This window comes from Cibotium barometz, chromosome 53 (assembly GCF_041138505.1).
Source record: "Cibotium barometz isolate CiBa-2024 chromosome 53, ASM4113850v1, whole genome shotgun sequence".
Classification (NCBI taxonomy): domain Eukaryota; kingdom Viridiplantae; phylum Streptophyta; class Polypodiopsida; order Cyatheales; family Cibotiaceae; genus Cibotium; species Cibotium barometz.
In genome coordinates this window covers 7,794,979-7,811,512 of record NC_141098.1, presented here as the reverse complement: position 1 = coordinate 7,811,512, position 16,534 = coordinate 7,794,979, and the positions used below count along the sequence as shown (strand labels likewise).

At 43.6% G+C, this 16,534-nt stretch overlaps 1 protein-coding gene across 1 annotated transcript in view; it reads right to left on the bottom strand.

The window, feature by feature from the left end:
* Nucleotides 1-263: 263 nt before the first annotated feature.
* The window catches only part of LOC147608241 (RING/U-box superfamily protein), a 62,487-nt gene continuing 46,216 nt past the window's right edge, over nucleotides 264-16,534 (bottom strand). The window contains exons 2-3 of the mRNA XM_086789375.1: nucleotides 1,510-1,568; nucleotides 264-1,416 (exon numbers count right to left, since the gene is read on the bottom strand). Of these exons, the coding sequence (XP_086645501.1) occupies nucleotides 531-1,416; nucleotides 1,510-1,568 (945 nt within the window). The 3' untranslated portion in view covers nucleotides 264-530. The remainder of the gene's footprint in view (nucleotides 1,417-1,509; nucleotides 1,569-16,534) is intronic.

Genomic DNA, 16,534 nt, shown 5'->3' with positions numbered 1-16,534 from the left:
ACCACCATAATCTCCATGGTAGTGGTTTTTTGCTAGATGTTGATTAATCTCTCTCTCTCTCTCTGTCTCTCTCTCTCTCTCTCAACTGGCTTCATCCCATAGTTGAGCTTTCACAGTCTCTTGACATTATTGCTTAGGTTCTTTCTTCCCTCCTTCCATTAACTGTTGAAGATGACAAACGAAAAAGAGAGTTGACTTTGAAAAACAGGTTTAGACATACTGGCATCTTTCAACACTCACGTTGCCATGGTTCTAGAAGCACCTGAACAATTTTCACATTTCGAGGGACAGTTCAACTCCTGAGGAGAGAAGCATTTCAAACTTCAGAAAAGTCGGTAGGCAAGTCCACTCCAACAGACTGTAGATTTCAAACCATGACATCCCTACTAACAATATCAGCACTTCCAAGTTCATCATTACTCAGAGACACCTCATGACGCGCTAGCAAGTTACCAGTTCCGGGGAGCATAAGAAACCAGGCAAGAGCGCCTCTTACAGCCAATAAACAGAACTCTCATGCCAATAGATCATCATGAAGCAGGCCAGCCTCCATAATTCCGATTAGAATCATAACTAGGATTGCCACCAGACCAAACATAGCCATGCGGATCCATATGAGGATCACCAACAGGGGTAATGCCTGGTTCAAATTTGCCTCTCTTTGGGGGCGGTGGAGGCATAAGTGGTGGTGGAGGTGCCACTGAGGGTGGTCGAGGTGGTGGCAAAGGTGGTGATGGTAGCAGATGTCCTCCAGGAGGGATCTGGTAAGGAGGATATATGGGTTGCATGCCGTGCCCCTCCGGCTGCATAGGATAAGGAGGGGGGAAAGGCTGAGGTGAAAATACAGGAATACCAGGCTGAGTTGCAGGCAACATGCCATGTTGTAGTTGTTGCTGTGGAGGCTGAAGAACTTGTTGTGGATCTGGTTGTGCCTGCTCTTCAAAGTGAGTCTCTTCCATTTGCTGCCTCTCTTGCCGCTGCCTGCGAGGCCTGTCTCCATGGCTTGGCTGCTGCTTTTGATGCCCAAATTCTGATTTTTGCACCTGTTTCTCCTCCAATGTGGATGAGGAAGGTATACTCTTTGGTTGAGCCGCTCTAGAAGGCTGAGTCTCAGAAGGTTGTGGCTGTGCTGGTCCAGTTCTCTGTTCTTGCATGGGTAGTTGAAGGGCAGAAGGGGAGCGTGACAAAGCTTGTGTCTGGACCTGTGGTTCTGAAGATGCTCCTTTTTGAAAGTCAACCTCGTGCAGCATCTTTTCTCTGTCATCTGCAGGCTCTATGAGATCCGCATGAGCTTCCTTGACATGAAGCTGAAAATCTTGCCTTTTTATAAACGATCTTAAACAGTGAGGTGCACCACAAATGAAGATACCATCTAGAACCTCCATCCTTTGTATGCGCAAGACTCTCTCTCCACACCTGCACCATCACCATAAGTAAATCAAAAGACAACACCTCAAGCATGCCTTATCTTTCAGTCCAAAAGGGAGAGACTGTCATCAAAACACTTACAGATAACAAGTGGAATCTCTTCGCGCGCATGTTAAGCAAAATATGTGCTCGCATGGATCCTGAAAAGAAACAAGCACCATTAAGCTAAAGACATACGGGATATGTTTCTGCTTTGCAACTAATCATATAAGCATGAATGTGCACCCAATTAAGGAAGTTAAGGTGCAAGTCAAATGGGCCACTCCTGTAAACTAAGCATACTAGCATAGACTCCTTGTCCCCAGCGGACAAACTTCATGCCTTCGTTGAAGGTCTTAACCCCACACTGCGTGCCGAATCCCGATGTTCAGAAATATAACCCTGTCGATCTTGCCGATGCCATACGATACGCCGAGCGTGTTGCAAACATTAATTCTCGAAATTCGGCCTCTTCCGGTCGAGCTAATGCCATTCAGAAAGCCAATGGATCTCGTATGAACCGAAATAGTCGCAAAGAATCTTCTGGCACTTCTACCTCCCGGCCTAATCCCCAATGGAATAATTCTCAACACCCTCGCCGATCAGAAGGATCGTCCTCTTTTCAGTCCCGACGTCCTCAGTCCTTCCAACCACGCAAGTCCTTCCAACCATGCAGTTCGGATCATGGACGGGACCAAGGATGTGACCAATCTCGCAATCCTCGTCCTTCCATTGTTCCTTCTAGAGACGGGATCAACAAAAGACAGGATTGTGCACCATCTGCAATGGCCCTCATCGTTGGTTTGAGTGCCCCAAAAAACCAACCCATCAACAGAATTCTAATGCTGAACCCTCCACTTCTGAGGATAAACCCCCAGTTGCTGACAAATAAAAGCGTGCAATTAATCAACATGCTCTTGCACATGCTTCGGTGATCACTGCTACTGCCACAGCTCAAGCTACCTCTTCACCGTTGCCCCAACAGTCTACTCAGGTTTTGGTTCTTCAACGTTCTATTTCCAGTCACCCTATTCAGGTGCTCATTGACAGTGGGTGTTCTCATAACTTTGTGGGAACCACCTTGACCCAGAGATTGAAGATTCGGACTTCTCAAAGTGCTCTTATTTATGAAGTAGAGCTTGCCGATGGTTCCACATCCTTGTGTAACACCGTTGCCAAACCTCTCTCCTTTTGAATTCAGCACTATCGTGACAAATTGGATTTCCAAGTCATGAATTTGGCACATTATGATATGATCCTTGGTCAAGAATGGTTGTATCAATATGATCCCCTAATCAGTTTCCAGAACCATTCCATACAATTTGCTCAAAATGATATGCTTGTGATACTCGAAGGAATCAGAGATCAACCTTGTACACCAACCCTTTCAGCTCTTCAAGCAAAACGGTGGGTCCGCAAGAGTGGTTGTTCCTTGGCACTTTTAATGGTCTATTCAGTCACAGATCCTCCCGAGGACATAGATACGAAGGTGATGTACCTCAGGCAACCCTTCTTTGCTCCATACTTAGATCTTTTTCCTCAGGAGCTTCTTGCGGTTCTCCTACCACGGCAACCAGTCGACCATGCTATTGATCTCCTTCCTAGAGTTTCGTTTACGGAATCTCAAGAGATACAGCGACAACTTACTGAACTTTTGGAGAAAGGACATATTCGACCGAGCAAAAGCCCTTTTGGAGCTCCAATACTTTTAGTGAAAAAGAAGCATAAGTCTATGCGCCTTTGCATCGACTATCGTGCCCTGAATAAGTTGACTATCAAGAATAAGTATCCTCTTCCGCGCATTGATGAATTGTTTGATCAATTGCTCCATGCAAAGGTTTTCTCCAAAATTGATCTTAAGTTTGGATATCATCAGATTCGCATTTGCAAAGGTGATGAATATAAGACAGCTTTTCGCACAAAATATGGTCATTACGAGTACCTGGTCATGCCATTCGGGTTAACCAATGCCCCTACAACATTTATAAGTGTGATGAATAATCTTTTTCGTCCTTTTTTGGACAAGTTCGTCATTATCTATCTTGACGATATCCTGACGTTCAATCATCGTATGGAAGAACACAAGACACCTCTTAAGATCGTTTCCCAGGTGCTTCGTGACAATGCTCTTTATATTAATCCAGGCAAAAGTGAATTCTTCAAGACATCCTTGGAGTACCTTGGACATGTTGTTTCAGTAGACGGTATTTAAAACTCGCGGCGGTGAGTGCCCGAGGGACTAGGGCCTTTGACACACTTGTTGATACCATCAAAGCATATCGAAACACTTAAACATGGCAACAACCTTAACACATATCCATCATCACTTAGCATAAAATATAAAAGCTAGACAAAACATCCACAAATGCTGAAAATGGATCTTGCACATGTGACACCACATAGAGGCCGGAATGGGCCGACCCCCCCCTTCGAGTATTTTATTACCCAAGGAGAATAATATCATGTACAAGCTTTGAGGGCCTTACTCTCCCCACGGGAGATGCTGGATTATCCATATACAAATGCCATAACACTGCCCAACACGAGACAACCAAGCCGGAACATAGGCTGTAGAAATGCCGAGCCAACAATATAATCCATATACCTCCGTGTGGGTACTGATTCTTCCCCAAAAACCACGGGTCTTCATGCAATAGAGTTAGTACAACAAGTACAACTCTCCATTCAGCCGGTACAGCAGGGACAATGGCTGGTATAGCCGATGCAGTGGCTGGTACAGCCGGTACAGTGACTGGTACAACAGGTAAAACAAGTACAAGTACAAGTGCTCGTACAACATGTACAGTGACTAGTATAGCAGGTACAACAATAGGTACAATAAAAGTACAAGTACAAGTGCTGGTACAACATGTACAGTGACTAGTACAGTAGGTACAATGGCTGGTACAACAAGTAGAGACGCTAGTACAGTTGGTACAATGGATAGTATAGTAAGTACAAAAGCTGGTACAGCCGATACAAGGACTCGTACAACAAGTACAATGGCTAGAAATCATAATAAATGATTAAATACCCTTGCCTTCAGTATTTCTTCGCGATGGAAGCCTCCAAAACAGTCCCCAACAGTCGGTATTCTTCATGGGCAGCCTTCAAGAGAGAGAGAAAGAGAGTAGCCATCCTAAGGGCAGCCTGTAACGGTGGCAGAGGCTAGTGTGCAGCAAGAGAGCCTCTATTAATGAAGAGAGAGGGCTCCAATTTATAGATTTGGGCCTCCCATGAGCTAAAATGGCAAGAGAAGGCTACAATGACAAGTGGAGAGCCACACAATAGCTCAAGTGACAAGTGTGAGGCCACTTGTCTCACTTTGATCCACTTTCTAACAAGTGTCATGCCACTTGTCTCACTTTGGTCCACTTTCTTGCCACATGTCCCAATCTAAGAGATGGGTCCTTCCATAATCTTTACCTCTAAAAATATCCCAACTAGTAGACATTCTGTCATAGGCACTTTGCCAACTCTTGGTATCTCCTCATTTCCAAATGTAATGACGCGAACAGAATTTCCATCGGAGTCGGGCCAAAAATAGCAACTCTCCTAAATTTTAGGAGTGTGGTCCTTTGTATTCTAGAATAATCCCCCATTCCCAAAGCTTGTACTTTCCAAATATTTAGACATCCTGGAGTCCACCAGACTCCTTTCATACTGGGAAATGTCCAGGCATTGACATCCTCCCCAACTTCTTAAAAGTTGTCCGCAACTTTAAGCTTCAAGCCATATATTCAAGATATAATCATGTCCCATCAAGTCGGCGAGACGAGACAGTCTCAAAAATCCAATATATCTGAAGAATCCATGTCCCAAAGAAATGGGTTAGACTAAATAAGTCTCCATAATAGCAATATCATGTCCCAAAATAAATGGGCGAGACAAATCAGTCCCATAAGTCCAGATATCATAATCATGTCCCAAGTAAATGAGCAAGACAGATCAGTCCCATAAGTCCAGATATCATAATCCATAGCCCAAGTAAATGGGCGAGACAAAATAAGTCTCCTACCAACAAGGCATTGGTCCACATGACCCTTGGCATAGACATAAGTCCCGTGTCAACCAGGAGTCATGTCCACTTTACCACTTGCACTCCATGTTGGTACTCTGACCACACACCTTGGATGAGAGGTAGGCTCAAGTAACAAGATAAAATAATCACTTGCAGGCATAGATAACCTGGTGTTCCATAAGCATTTCTGCTACACATAGTTTATAGGCATTTCGGACCCACCAACTCACACTACCCTCTCAAGTGCCCATGTTCCCTTCCATCTGCTCTCTATTGTTCCACCCACACATGGTAGAAACAATCTTCAAAAGAGCATGTAGGACAAGAGAACACTACACATGGCATGTTGTGCTCAACACTACCCTCTGAAGTGCCCATGTTCCCTTCCATCTGCTCTCTATTGTTCCACCCACACATGGTAGAAACAATCTTCAAGAGAGCACGTAGGACAGGAGAACACTACACAGGGTATGTGAACCATGAGTTTCATGAGTGCAATGCATCCCAAATAAAGGGATGCCAAAAAGAATAATCCATCCCAGTAAAAGGGAGTCATAAACATAATCCATAATCTTGAGGATCGATCCAAATCCCTGGAAAAGAAGTCAAGGAATCCATAGACCTGTATACCATAATCCTTGTATACCATAACTCTTGCCACATACTCCGTGCTAACCACACACCTTCGAGTAGAGGTGGACTTTATCCATAAAAGCATCATATCCATGAGAGATCCAAATATTTCTTCTCTATAAACTGGACAGATTCGTCCATAGAAATTGCTTGTTAAGCCCAATATCTATATAAATCTCGTCCAAGAAAGAAATCTCCATAGATATAATCCATGCCAATAAAGGGAGTCATAAACAATGTTTCCCTGAAACCATCTCAAGGCAAACACCACCACCTTTCTCCTTGCATGGCTATACAAGGGTTAGTGAACATCAAAAACACTTCATAGTAAATAGCCAAAGCACCAACTTTGCAAACTCAAAGTATACTTAGCTTTTCTTTGCTAGGTAGTCATGAAGCCAAAGGAAATATCTCGTCACCATATCCTTAAGATATCCTGAGATATATCTCCATATAGCTTGCCTATAAGCTTGATAATATAATCCACAATATCCATATGGAAAGAGTGCTAAACATGTGCACATAAAGCCAACTCCATACTTCCAAGATAAATTTTGTGAATTCATAAATCCTTAGATCAACAAGCTGTCTACTGCTCATGCTCTTGCTTCATAAGCTATGAAGCAGCTGGCCATGCTTAACAGCAATGATGGTAAGTGTGGTCCCCACTTGAGATCTTTTCTCTTCCTTATTGATAGAAGGAAGCCTCCGCTTCCAAGAAAGCCTATGCTCTGATATCAATGAAACTCGCGGCGGTGAGTGCCTGGGGAACTAGGGCCTTTGACACACTTGTTGATACCATCAAAGCATATCAAAACACTTAGACATGGCCACAACCTTAACACATATCCATCATCACTTTGCATAAAACATAAAAGGTGGACAAAGCATCCACAAATGCTGAAAATGGATCTTGCACATGTGACACCACATAGAGGCCGGAATGGGCCGACCCCCCCCTTGGAGTATTTTATTACCCAAGGAGAATAATATCATGTACAAGGTTTGAGGGCTTTACTCTCTCCACGGGAGATGCCGGGTTATCCATATACAAATGCCATAACACAGTCCAACACGAGGCAACCAAGCCGGAACATAGGCTGTAGAAATGCCGAGCCAACAATATAATCCATATACCTCCGTGTGGGTACTGATTCTTTCCCAAAAACCACGGGTCTTCATGCAATAGAGCTGGTACAGCAAGTACAACTCTCCATTCAGTCGATACGGTACAGCAGGTACAATGGCTAGTACAACCAGTACAGTGGCTGGTACAATCGGTACGATAGCTGGTATAGTAGGTACAACAAGTACAAGCTGGTACAGCATGTACAGTAACTAGTACAGCAGGTACAGTGGCTGGTACAACAAGTACAAAAGCTGGTACAATCGGTACAATGAATGGTACAGCAAGTACAGAAGCTGATACAAGGGCTAGTACAACAAGTACAATGGCTAGAAATCATAATAAATGATTAAATACCCTTGCCTTCAGTATTTCTTCGCGATGGAAGCCTCCAAAACAGTCCCCAAACAACAGCCGGTATTCTTCATGGGCAGCCTTCAAGAGAGAGAAAGAGAGTAGCCATCCTAAGGGCAACCTGTAACGGTGGCAGAGGCTAGTGTGCAGCAAGAGAGCCTCTATTAATGAAGAGAGAGGGCTCCAATTTATAGATTTGGGCCTCCCATGAGCTAAAATGGCAAGAGAAGGCTACAATGACAAGTGGAGAGCCACACAATAGCTCAAGTGACAAGTGTGAGGCCACGTGTCTCACTTTGATCCACTTTCTAACAAGTGTCAGGCCACTTGTCTCACTTTGGTCCACTTTCTTGCCACATGTCCCAATCTAAGAGATGAGTCCTTCCATAATCTTTACCTCTAAAAATATCCCAACTAGTAGACGTTCTGTCATAGGCACTTTGCCAACTCTTGGTATCTCCTCAATTCCAAATGTAATGACGTGAACAGAATTTCCATCGGAGTCGGGCCAAAAATAGCAACTCTCCTAAATTTTAGGAGTGTGGTCCTTTGTATTCTAGGATAATCCCCCATTCCCAAAGCTTGTACTTTCCAAATATTTGGAGTCCACTAGACTCCTTTCATACTGGGAAATGTCCAGGCTGGTGACAGTATTTCCGTGGATCCAAAGAAAACACAGGTTATTGTCAATTGGCCAACTCCCACAAACATCCATGATGTTCATTCTTTCATGGGACTTGCCAACTCCTATCACGCAAAGGTTCATCAATTTTCAAAAATAGCTGCTCCTCTCACAGAACTTCTAAAGTCCGCTCATGCATTCAAGTGGACTGAAGCCGCAATACAAGCTTTTGAAAATTTAAAGACAGCTTTGACAACAACTCCTGTCATGGCTATTCCTGACCCTACTCTCCCCTTTGATGTTTACAAGGATGCTTCTGATATTGCCACTGGTGCCGTCTTGATGCAACAAGGACGTGCTATTGCATTTGACAGTCATAAGCACTCTGCAATTCAAGTAAGATACCCGGTATATGACAAGGAATTTTTGGCTATTGTTCATGCCTATAGTGCATGGAAACATTATCTCCTTAGTGCGGATTCAGTGGTGAAAATAGATCATCATTCTTTGAAATACATTTTCACGCAGCGAGTTATGAATGCTAAGCAAGCGCGTTGGGTCGAATTCTTAGCCAATTTTCATATGACAATTGAGTATGTTCCTGGTCTTACCAATGTGGTTGCGGATGCTCTCAGTCGTACGCCGCTAGCTTCAGCCTTGGCTATTTCTACAGTTGAAATGGATATACCTCAAAGTTTCAAGGACCATTATTCAAAGGATCGTGATTTTGGAAATGCATTTCGAATTCTCAATTCTCAGAATGCAACTCCTTCCGAATTGAAGATTTATGAAGCATATACAATAGTGGATGGTTTATTATATTATCAGGACCGTATTTGTGTACCTGATGATACTCATGTTCGAAGAGTATTGGTGAAAGAACATCACGAGGTCACTTATGTTGCACACCCAAGCATCAACAAGACATATCGTCTTTTGACAGCTAGATACTACTGGCCTCAAATGAAGCAAGATGTTATTAAGTTTGTTACAGCATGTCTTTCGTGCCAACGTATAAAAGCTAGCAGACAAGTTCCAGCTGGTCTTCTTCAACCGCTTCCAGTTTCCAATGAACGTGGGAAAGTATTAGTTTGGATTTTATCACTTCATTGCCACGTTCTTCTAAAGACAATACACAGATTCTTGTGGTGGTTGACAGATTTTCTAAAATGGCACATTTCATTCCGTACAAGAAAGCAGCCCAAGCTTCAGATATTGCAGTAATGTTCATACAGAATATCTTCAAACTTCATGGATTGCCAAAATCTATAGTTTCTGATCGAGATCCAAAGTTAACAGGACATTTTTGGACTTCGATATTCAAGTCTCTTGGTACAAATTTACTCTTTAGCTCTGCTTATCATCCACAGACAGATGGACAAACGGAACGAGTTAGTCAGATTCTGGAAGAAATGCTGCGTCACTATGTTCAGTCTCGATTAGCTTCATGGGAAGAATATTTACCTTTGGTGGAATTTGCTTATAATAATTCTTATCATTCAACTATTGAAATGACACCTTTTTAAGCAACTTATGGTCATACTCCCCTTATTCCTGCCAACTTTGTTCTTCAATATAAAGTGGCTTTGGCAAACCAACTCATTCAAGAAATGCGAGATATTCTATTACAGATTAAGGATAAGATAGTCAGTGTTCAAGAGCAATATCAGCGCAGCTAATAAGCGTCGTCGTCACATTGAATTTCAAGAAGAAGACTTGGTATTATTATATATTGCCCCTCACCGATACAAGACAGTGAAATCAGTCTTCCCAAAGCTTCGCCCAAGATATTATGGACCCTTGCGTATTATAAAGAAGAACTCATCTTGGAGTTACCACCTTCTTGGGAAAGAATTCATCCAACTTTTCATATTTCTTGGCTCAAGAAGTTTGTGGACGGTGATTCTCCAGTTTTAGATGTTTTGGATTATATTCCAGAAATCGAAGATGAACACATACTCTTAATTCCAGAGACAATTCTTGATGTCAGACAGAAAGAAACACGACATAAGCTCACTACAGAATTTTTGGTTAAATGGAGTGCAAGTTTCTTTTTGCACCGCCCTTTGGTTTTGTCTGAAGACCGAGGCAGGTTCACAGGGCCTGTTCCCCTCTCAGTGAGGTCTCGTTTCTCTTTTCTTTGAATCCTACTTTCTTTCATTATTTGTGATTGTTGATTAAGTGGGTTTGCTACAAGTAGTTCTTCAATTTTGTCACTTTCATGTGCCCTTGCATTACATCATCAAGAGGAGATTTATGCAGCTTTTCTGTTGGCCGACAGCAGCAAGTTGGCCACTTGGGGATTCCTCATGGGGCCTATTTAAGGCTTTGCCAAAGAACCTTTTGATCATCTAACACCTTAATGGTGTTCGGTCGCAGTAGCATAGAATAGAGTTTTGTTGCTACCTTTTAGGCATGCCTAGGTCTGCCAAGATATATACCTTTTTGTCCTTTATGAATATACTCAAAATACAACTAACTCTCTCTCTTCTCTCCATCTCTTCTTTTCGTTTTGCATCAACTAAAAGAAGACACATAGCTTCCACGCATGTGAAAGGGTTATTGAGCTAGGACATTAGGCTTTTATTAGCACACACATTTGGATGGTTTATAACCTTAGTAGCACCTCCCTTCATTATAGGGACACATGGCACATGTTAGTTGGAACCCTTTAGTCCTTTTGTCATGTGCATGCACATGGACATGCCTAACCCAAGGCTAATCTCTAAAAGGCAGGAGATGAAACAGTAGATTTTGGGCTTTAAGTAGCCTCAGAATGGTCCAAAAGAAAACCTTGCATTGCCAAGCCTAGGCCAAGGCAAAGCAAGAGCGTAGGCTAGGGACAGGATGTCTGTCGGCCAAGTGGACAACAGTCCACGGACAAGGTCACCAATATATATGGTTTTTTAGTGTCCTTGAACTAGCCGACAGCCAATCAGCTGGTTGATGGGCAGGGATGGGGCCTATATAAAGGCGTGTCCAACCTTTTAGTCATCATCTGACCCCTCACATGGAGCAAGTCTAGTATTAGGTATTTTTGGGAAGGCCTAAGGCCAAGATGATGTAACCTTATGTACTATATGAATATATTGAAAATACAACTATCTCTCTCTCTTCTCTCCATCTCTTCTTTGCATTTTGCATCTGTGTTTTCCTATGGAAGGTGTTTAGGGCTGAAAGAAGACTACCCAGAGCTTCCGCATGAGACATTGGTATCAGAGCATCAGGCTCAACTACGCTAAGTGCTGTTGGTGTCCCAAAAGAAGTGCACAGGTCCAAGGGTCAAGACCCCCAAGAGCTAGTTGGTGTTAGGCAAACCCAAGGGGAGAGTTTCATGAGAGTTGGTAGCAAGTTGGTTGCCCAAGAAGCTTTTATGGAGCACTCCAAGGAATGAAGTTCGTCCAAGAGGTGGAGCCAAGGGTGCCCGGACCACTGTTCAAGAAGAAGGATTCATGTGCATGTTCAGGGATAGGGCAAAAAGACAAGGGGACAAAGTGGAACGGATGTGACGATCTCTACAACACATTTGGAGTGGATTCAGAGACCTAAGGCAAGGTTTTCAAGGTTTTCAGTGAAAACCGGGAAGGAAGGATGACCAGTATGGGAGACCATATGTGGGGACAAGTGATGATGACAGTCATCCAGGGTCAAGGTTGGAATCTCGTCATCAACTTTAGCAAGAGGAGATGTCATGTGCATGCACATGGACATGCCTAACCCAAGGCTAATCTCTAAATGGCAACAGATTAAGTAGTAGATTTTGGGATTTAAGTAGCCTCAAAATGGTCCAGAAGAAAATCGTTTGGGACAAGATGTCTGTCGGCCAGGTGGACAGGAGTCCATAGACGGGATCAGTAACATATATGTTGTTTTAGTGTCCTTGAACTGGCCCACAACCAGTCGGCTGGTTGATGGCCAGGGATGGGGGCTACATAAAGGCGCATCGAGCCTTTCAGTCATCATCTGACCCCTCACATGGGACAAGTCTAGCATTAGGCATTTTTGGGAAGGCCTAAGGCCAAGATATTGTAACTTTTTGTATTATATGAATATATTGAAAATACAACTCTCTCTCTCTGTCACATGCACTCTGCACTATAGTGCATGGTGACAAGATGGCTCATCATCATTGGAACACTGTACAGCAGCAGAACCCTTTAGGATTTGATATTTGTCGTACGATGATGTGACCCCATTGTAATCCTCACCCATACTTTAAAAAGAGATGTGTTTGAACAATCATGTCCATATGCTATAATGAATGAGGAAAGGCTTGAGAACATGGATTTCCAATCAACTTCCATGTCCAATGGGTCTTTTGATCTCAAAATTTTAACGGACTTGCAAGTTGCACACCCAATATCATAATGCTTTAACATGTCTGAATCATGGGTAGTATTGTCTCGAAAGTGGTCGTGGACACCAAAATCTCACGCATATCAAGGATGTCATGGAGTGACTCTCATTGTAAAGGCTACTAAGATTAGGGGGATTCTTTAGTGTGTAGTTGAAAATGGCAATAGAAATGTGGTCATGGGAGCTTGATTGAAGAGGTTGGAAGATTATTAAAATGGAGAATACATAGCACTATTGAAGTCATGGGAGTAAGCAAAAAGAAAGAGTCAATAGAAGCCTTAGGGTTCGCATCAAAGCATGATTGCATATTGCATATCATTCATCCCATATGCACATAGTCCACAATGCACATAGACCATTGCAAAAGTCTTGGAATATCATCCAATATTTTTATCACATTTATTAGCATTTATCTGGTATTTTTCCATGATATTTTCAGCATTATTACCATTATTCCATAGTAGCAAGTCATGTAGCATTTAATGCTACAGTCGGCCAGCTCTTGCAGCCAGCAGACCAGCCCTTGCTCATATAAATAGCATCGCCAATTGGAGCAAGTGTTTCAGTCCTACAGCACTAGGAGCATCATCGCTTGTACCTGCAGCCTGCCATCAGCAAAACGCAGCATCTCAGCATTCAACCAGCAACCTTGCTTCATCCACCTTGCGTTTTCAGCATACAACAGAATTCAGCAGTCATACATCTCATCGTTTTGCTACATCCTCTTTGGTGAAGGTAAAACATAGCATTCTCATTCATTAATAGTGCATAACACAGCCTAGAAACAATCCCAATCAGCCCCTTCTCTCAGCCTCAAATTTGCAGCCTTCCTACATTCCACTGATACATGGCTTCAGATCGGTCATCCTTTTTTTTTTCCGAGAAAAGATCCTTTCATTAGTTATATAAAAAACGCCCGTAGGGCTACAAAAGACCCTCTCCTGCTCATAAGAAAACAGAGCAGAGATCCAAGCAAGGCAGCTAGGGAGACTCTCCCTAGGTGCAGAAAAATACAAATATCAGTACAAAGAACTGAGGGGCTATATCATACAATAGGAGGGGGGAAAAGCCAAACAGGTGGCCTGTAGTGCCAGCGGGGGGAACAGGCGTGTAGGTTATAGAAGGGGCCGCTGCGCCAAGTGGTGTGCGCCGCAAGATCGCCTTATCCGAGTCACCCCGGATGCGGTCATACTGTCCTCGCAGGGTGTGGATCAACTCCTGCCAAATCCCCCGAACAGTCTCTGCTGGTGGCTCCAGTCTCCCCTCAAAGGCCCTGAAACACCGGGCTCTCCAAGTGAACCAGATGGTGAGTGAATGGGAGAGTTAGGATTAGGGTTAGGTTAGAGTTCATGTGTGGGAGACATACACAGAGAAGCAAGGGAGAGAGAGAGAGAGTTGTGGGGATAAGTCAACTCATCGGAATGAGTGTGTGACTCCTCTATCACACATGTATATTGCACTAGTACACATAGTGCACTTAGTACATTAAAAGTACTAAGTGTACTATGTACTATAACTTATGGGCTTGTACACACTATAAGGGTGGGCATAATGCCTTTACCCCAACAACCTCCCACTTAAAGGCAAAGTGCCCTTAAGTAAAGGAAAAGAAAAAAAAATCAGCATGTACATGATAATATACAAGGCCATATCAAGGCTGAAACTGGCCTCATCCAATGCCCATCAAGTGTCTGCAATGAGCAAACCGCTCCGGAGGCAAACTCTTTGTCAACAGATCAGCCGGGTTGTCATCCGTATGAATCTTAACAAGCTGAATTTGCTTCTCTATCACCTCTCTGATGAAGTGATATTTCACATCCACATGCTTCGTCTTTGCATGAAAGATAGGGTTCTTTGCCAACTGGATGGCACTCTGACTGTCACAATGCAACAATGGAATATCCCCTGTATAACCCAAATCAACTACTAACCGAGATAGCCATAATGCCTCCTTGCAAGCCTCTGTGGCTGCAATATACTCGGCCTCTGTAGTAGATAAGGCTGTGCACTTCTGCATCCTGGATATCCATGACACAGCACCTCCTGTGAATGTAAACACATAACCGGTAGTAGACTTCCGGTTATCTGGATGACCGGCATAATCCGAATCCGTGTAACCATGCACTAATGCATCCTGTTTGCCAAAACATATGCACATATCCTGTGTGCCCTTCACGTATCTCATGACACCTTTCACTGCTTCCCAATGCTTCTTGCCAGGGTTGGCCATGTATCTAGAAACCACTCCCACTGCAAATGCAATGTCCGGCCTAGTAGCAACCATGGCATACATGAGACTGCCACAAGCTGAAGCATACGGAATCTTGGCCATATCAGCCCTGCCACTATCTGACTGTGGACTGTCCATAGCACTGAGTTTCACATATGGAGGCAAAGGAGTACTAGTCTTCTTCCCCCCGTCCATATTGAACCTCTGCAAAACTTTGCCAATGTATTCCTTCTGAGACAAATACAACACATGCTGATTTCTGTCCCGAAGTATCCGCATACCCAAAATGTGATTTGCATCACCCAAATCCTTCATATCAAAGGTTTGATGCGGCCTCTGCTTCAAGGCATCCATCTCCTTACGAGATTTCCCGGCAATCAACATATCATCAACATACAAGATGAGGATCAATAGACTGCCATCCAAAGCTTTCTTGGTGTACAAGCAGTGATCTATGTCACTCCTCCTGAAATCCTGGGATTTCATGAATGTATCAAATTTATGATACCATTCCCTTGGTGCCTGTTTGAGCCCATAAAGACTCTTTTTCAGCTTGCATACAAGCTTCTCCTTTCCACTCACTGCATAACCCTCTGGCTGTTGCATATATATCTCCTCATGGAGATCACCGTGAAGAAAAGCAGTCTTCACATCCATCTGAATCAAGTCCAGATCATCATGCGCAACCAAAGCTAACACAGCTCTAAGTGTGGTCATTTTGACCACTGGAGAGAAGATCTCCTCAAAGTCCACACCATACTCCTGCTTGAAGCCCTTAGCCACTAACCTGGCTTTGTATCTTGGTTTTGCATCTGGTGCAACTTTGAGCCTGTAAACCCACTTGCATGGCAAAACCTTCTTGCCTGCAGGCAAATGCACCAACTTCCATGTTCCATTTTTGTGCAGAGAATCCATCTCTGACTTCATGGCACGCTCCCAAAGAGCCTTGTCTGCCCTCTGTAAAGCCTCCTTATAACATGAGGGCTTCCCACAGTCAGTAAGCATCAACTAGTCAACCCCTGGAACAAACCTGTCAGGGGCTCTGGAGGGTCTTGTGGACCTCCGTACCCAATGACCATCATTTGCAGGTTGCTGTCCAACCTGCATATCACCCATTGGTGGCTCCTGTTCCATGCCATAAGGCTGAAAAATCATGCCCGGTATCTCCTCTAACTGTGGTATATCCATAGGGATATCTTCTGCCATCTCTGGCTGTCCATTTGGACCATTTTCAGCACCATTTAAGGGCTGGTTTTCCTGCTGTAATGGCTGATTTACAGCCCTTGGTTGTTGTCCATGATGTCCATCATCATCAAAGATGACTCTGCCAGGCTCCTGTTGCCTTACAGGCTCCTTATACATGCATGTTTCATCAAAAATGACATCATTGCTGCGTATAATCTTTCTATTCACTTGATCCCAAAGTCTATACCCCATTTCACCTCTGTCACCATATCCTAGGAATATGCATTTGTGAGACTTAGGATCAAGTTTGGTGCGCATTTCCCTGCGTATGTGCACGTACGCAACGCAACCAAACACTTTCAAGTGCTTGTATGACGGAGGCTTCCCTGTCCATACTTCCTCTGGCACTTTCCCACCAAGCCTCGTGTTATGTGACCTGTTTATAAGGTGAACGGCTGTCATAACAGCTTCAGCCCAAAAACCATGAGGTAATGCAGCATGTGACAACATAGAACGGACCTCCTAAGGTCCTGAAACTGTTTGGACATATACTCTCCACCATTGTCGGAACACAAAGCCTTCAGTGTTTTGCCAGTTTGA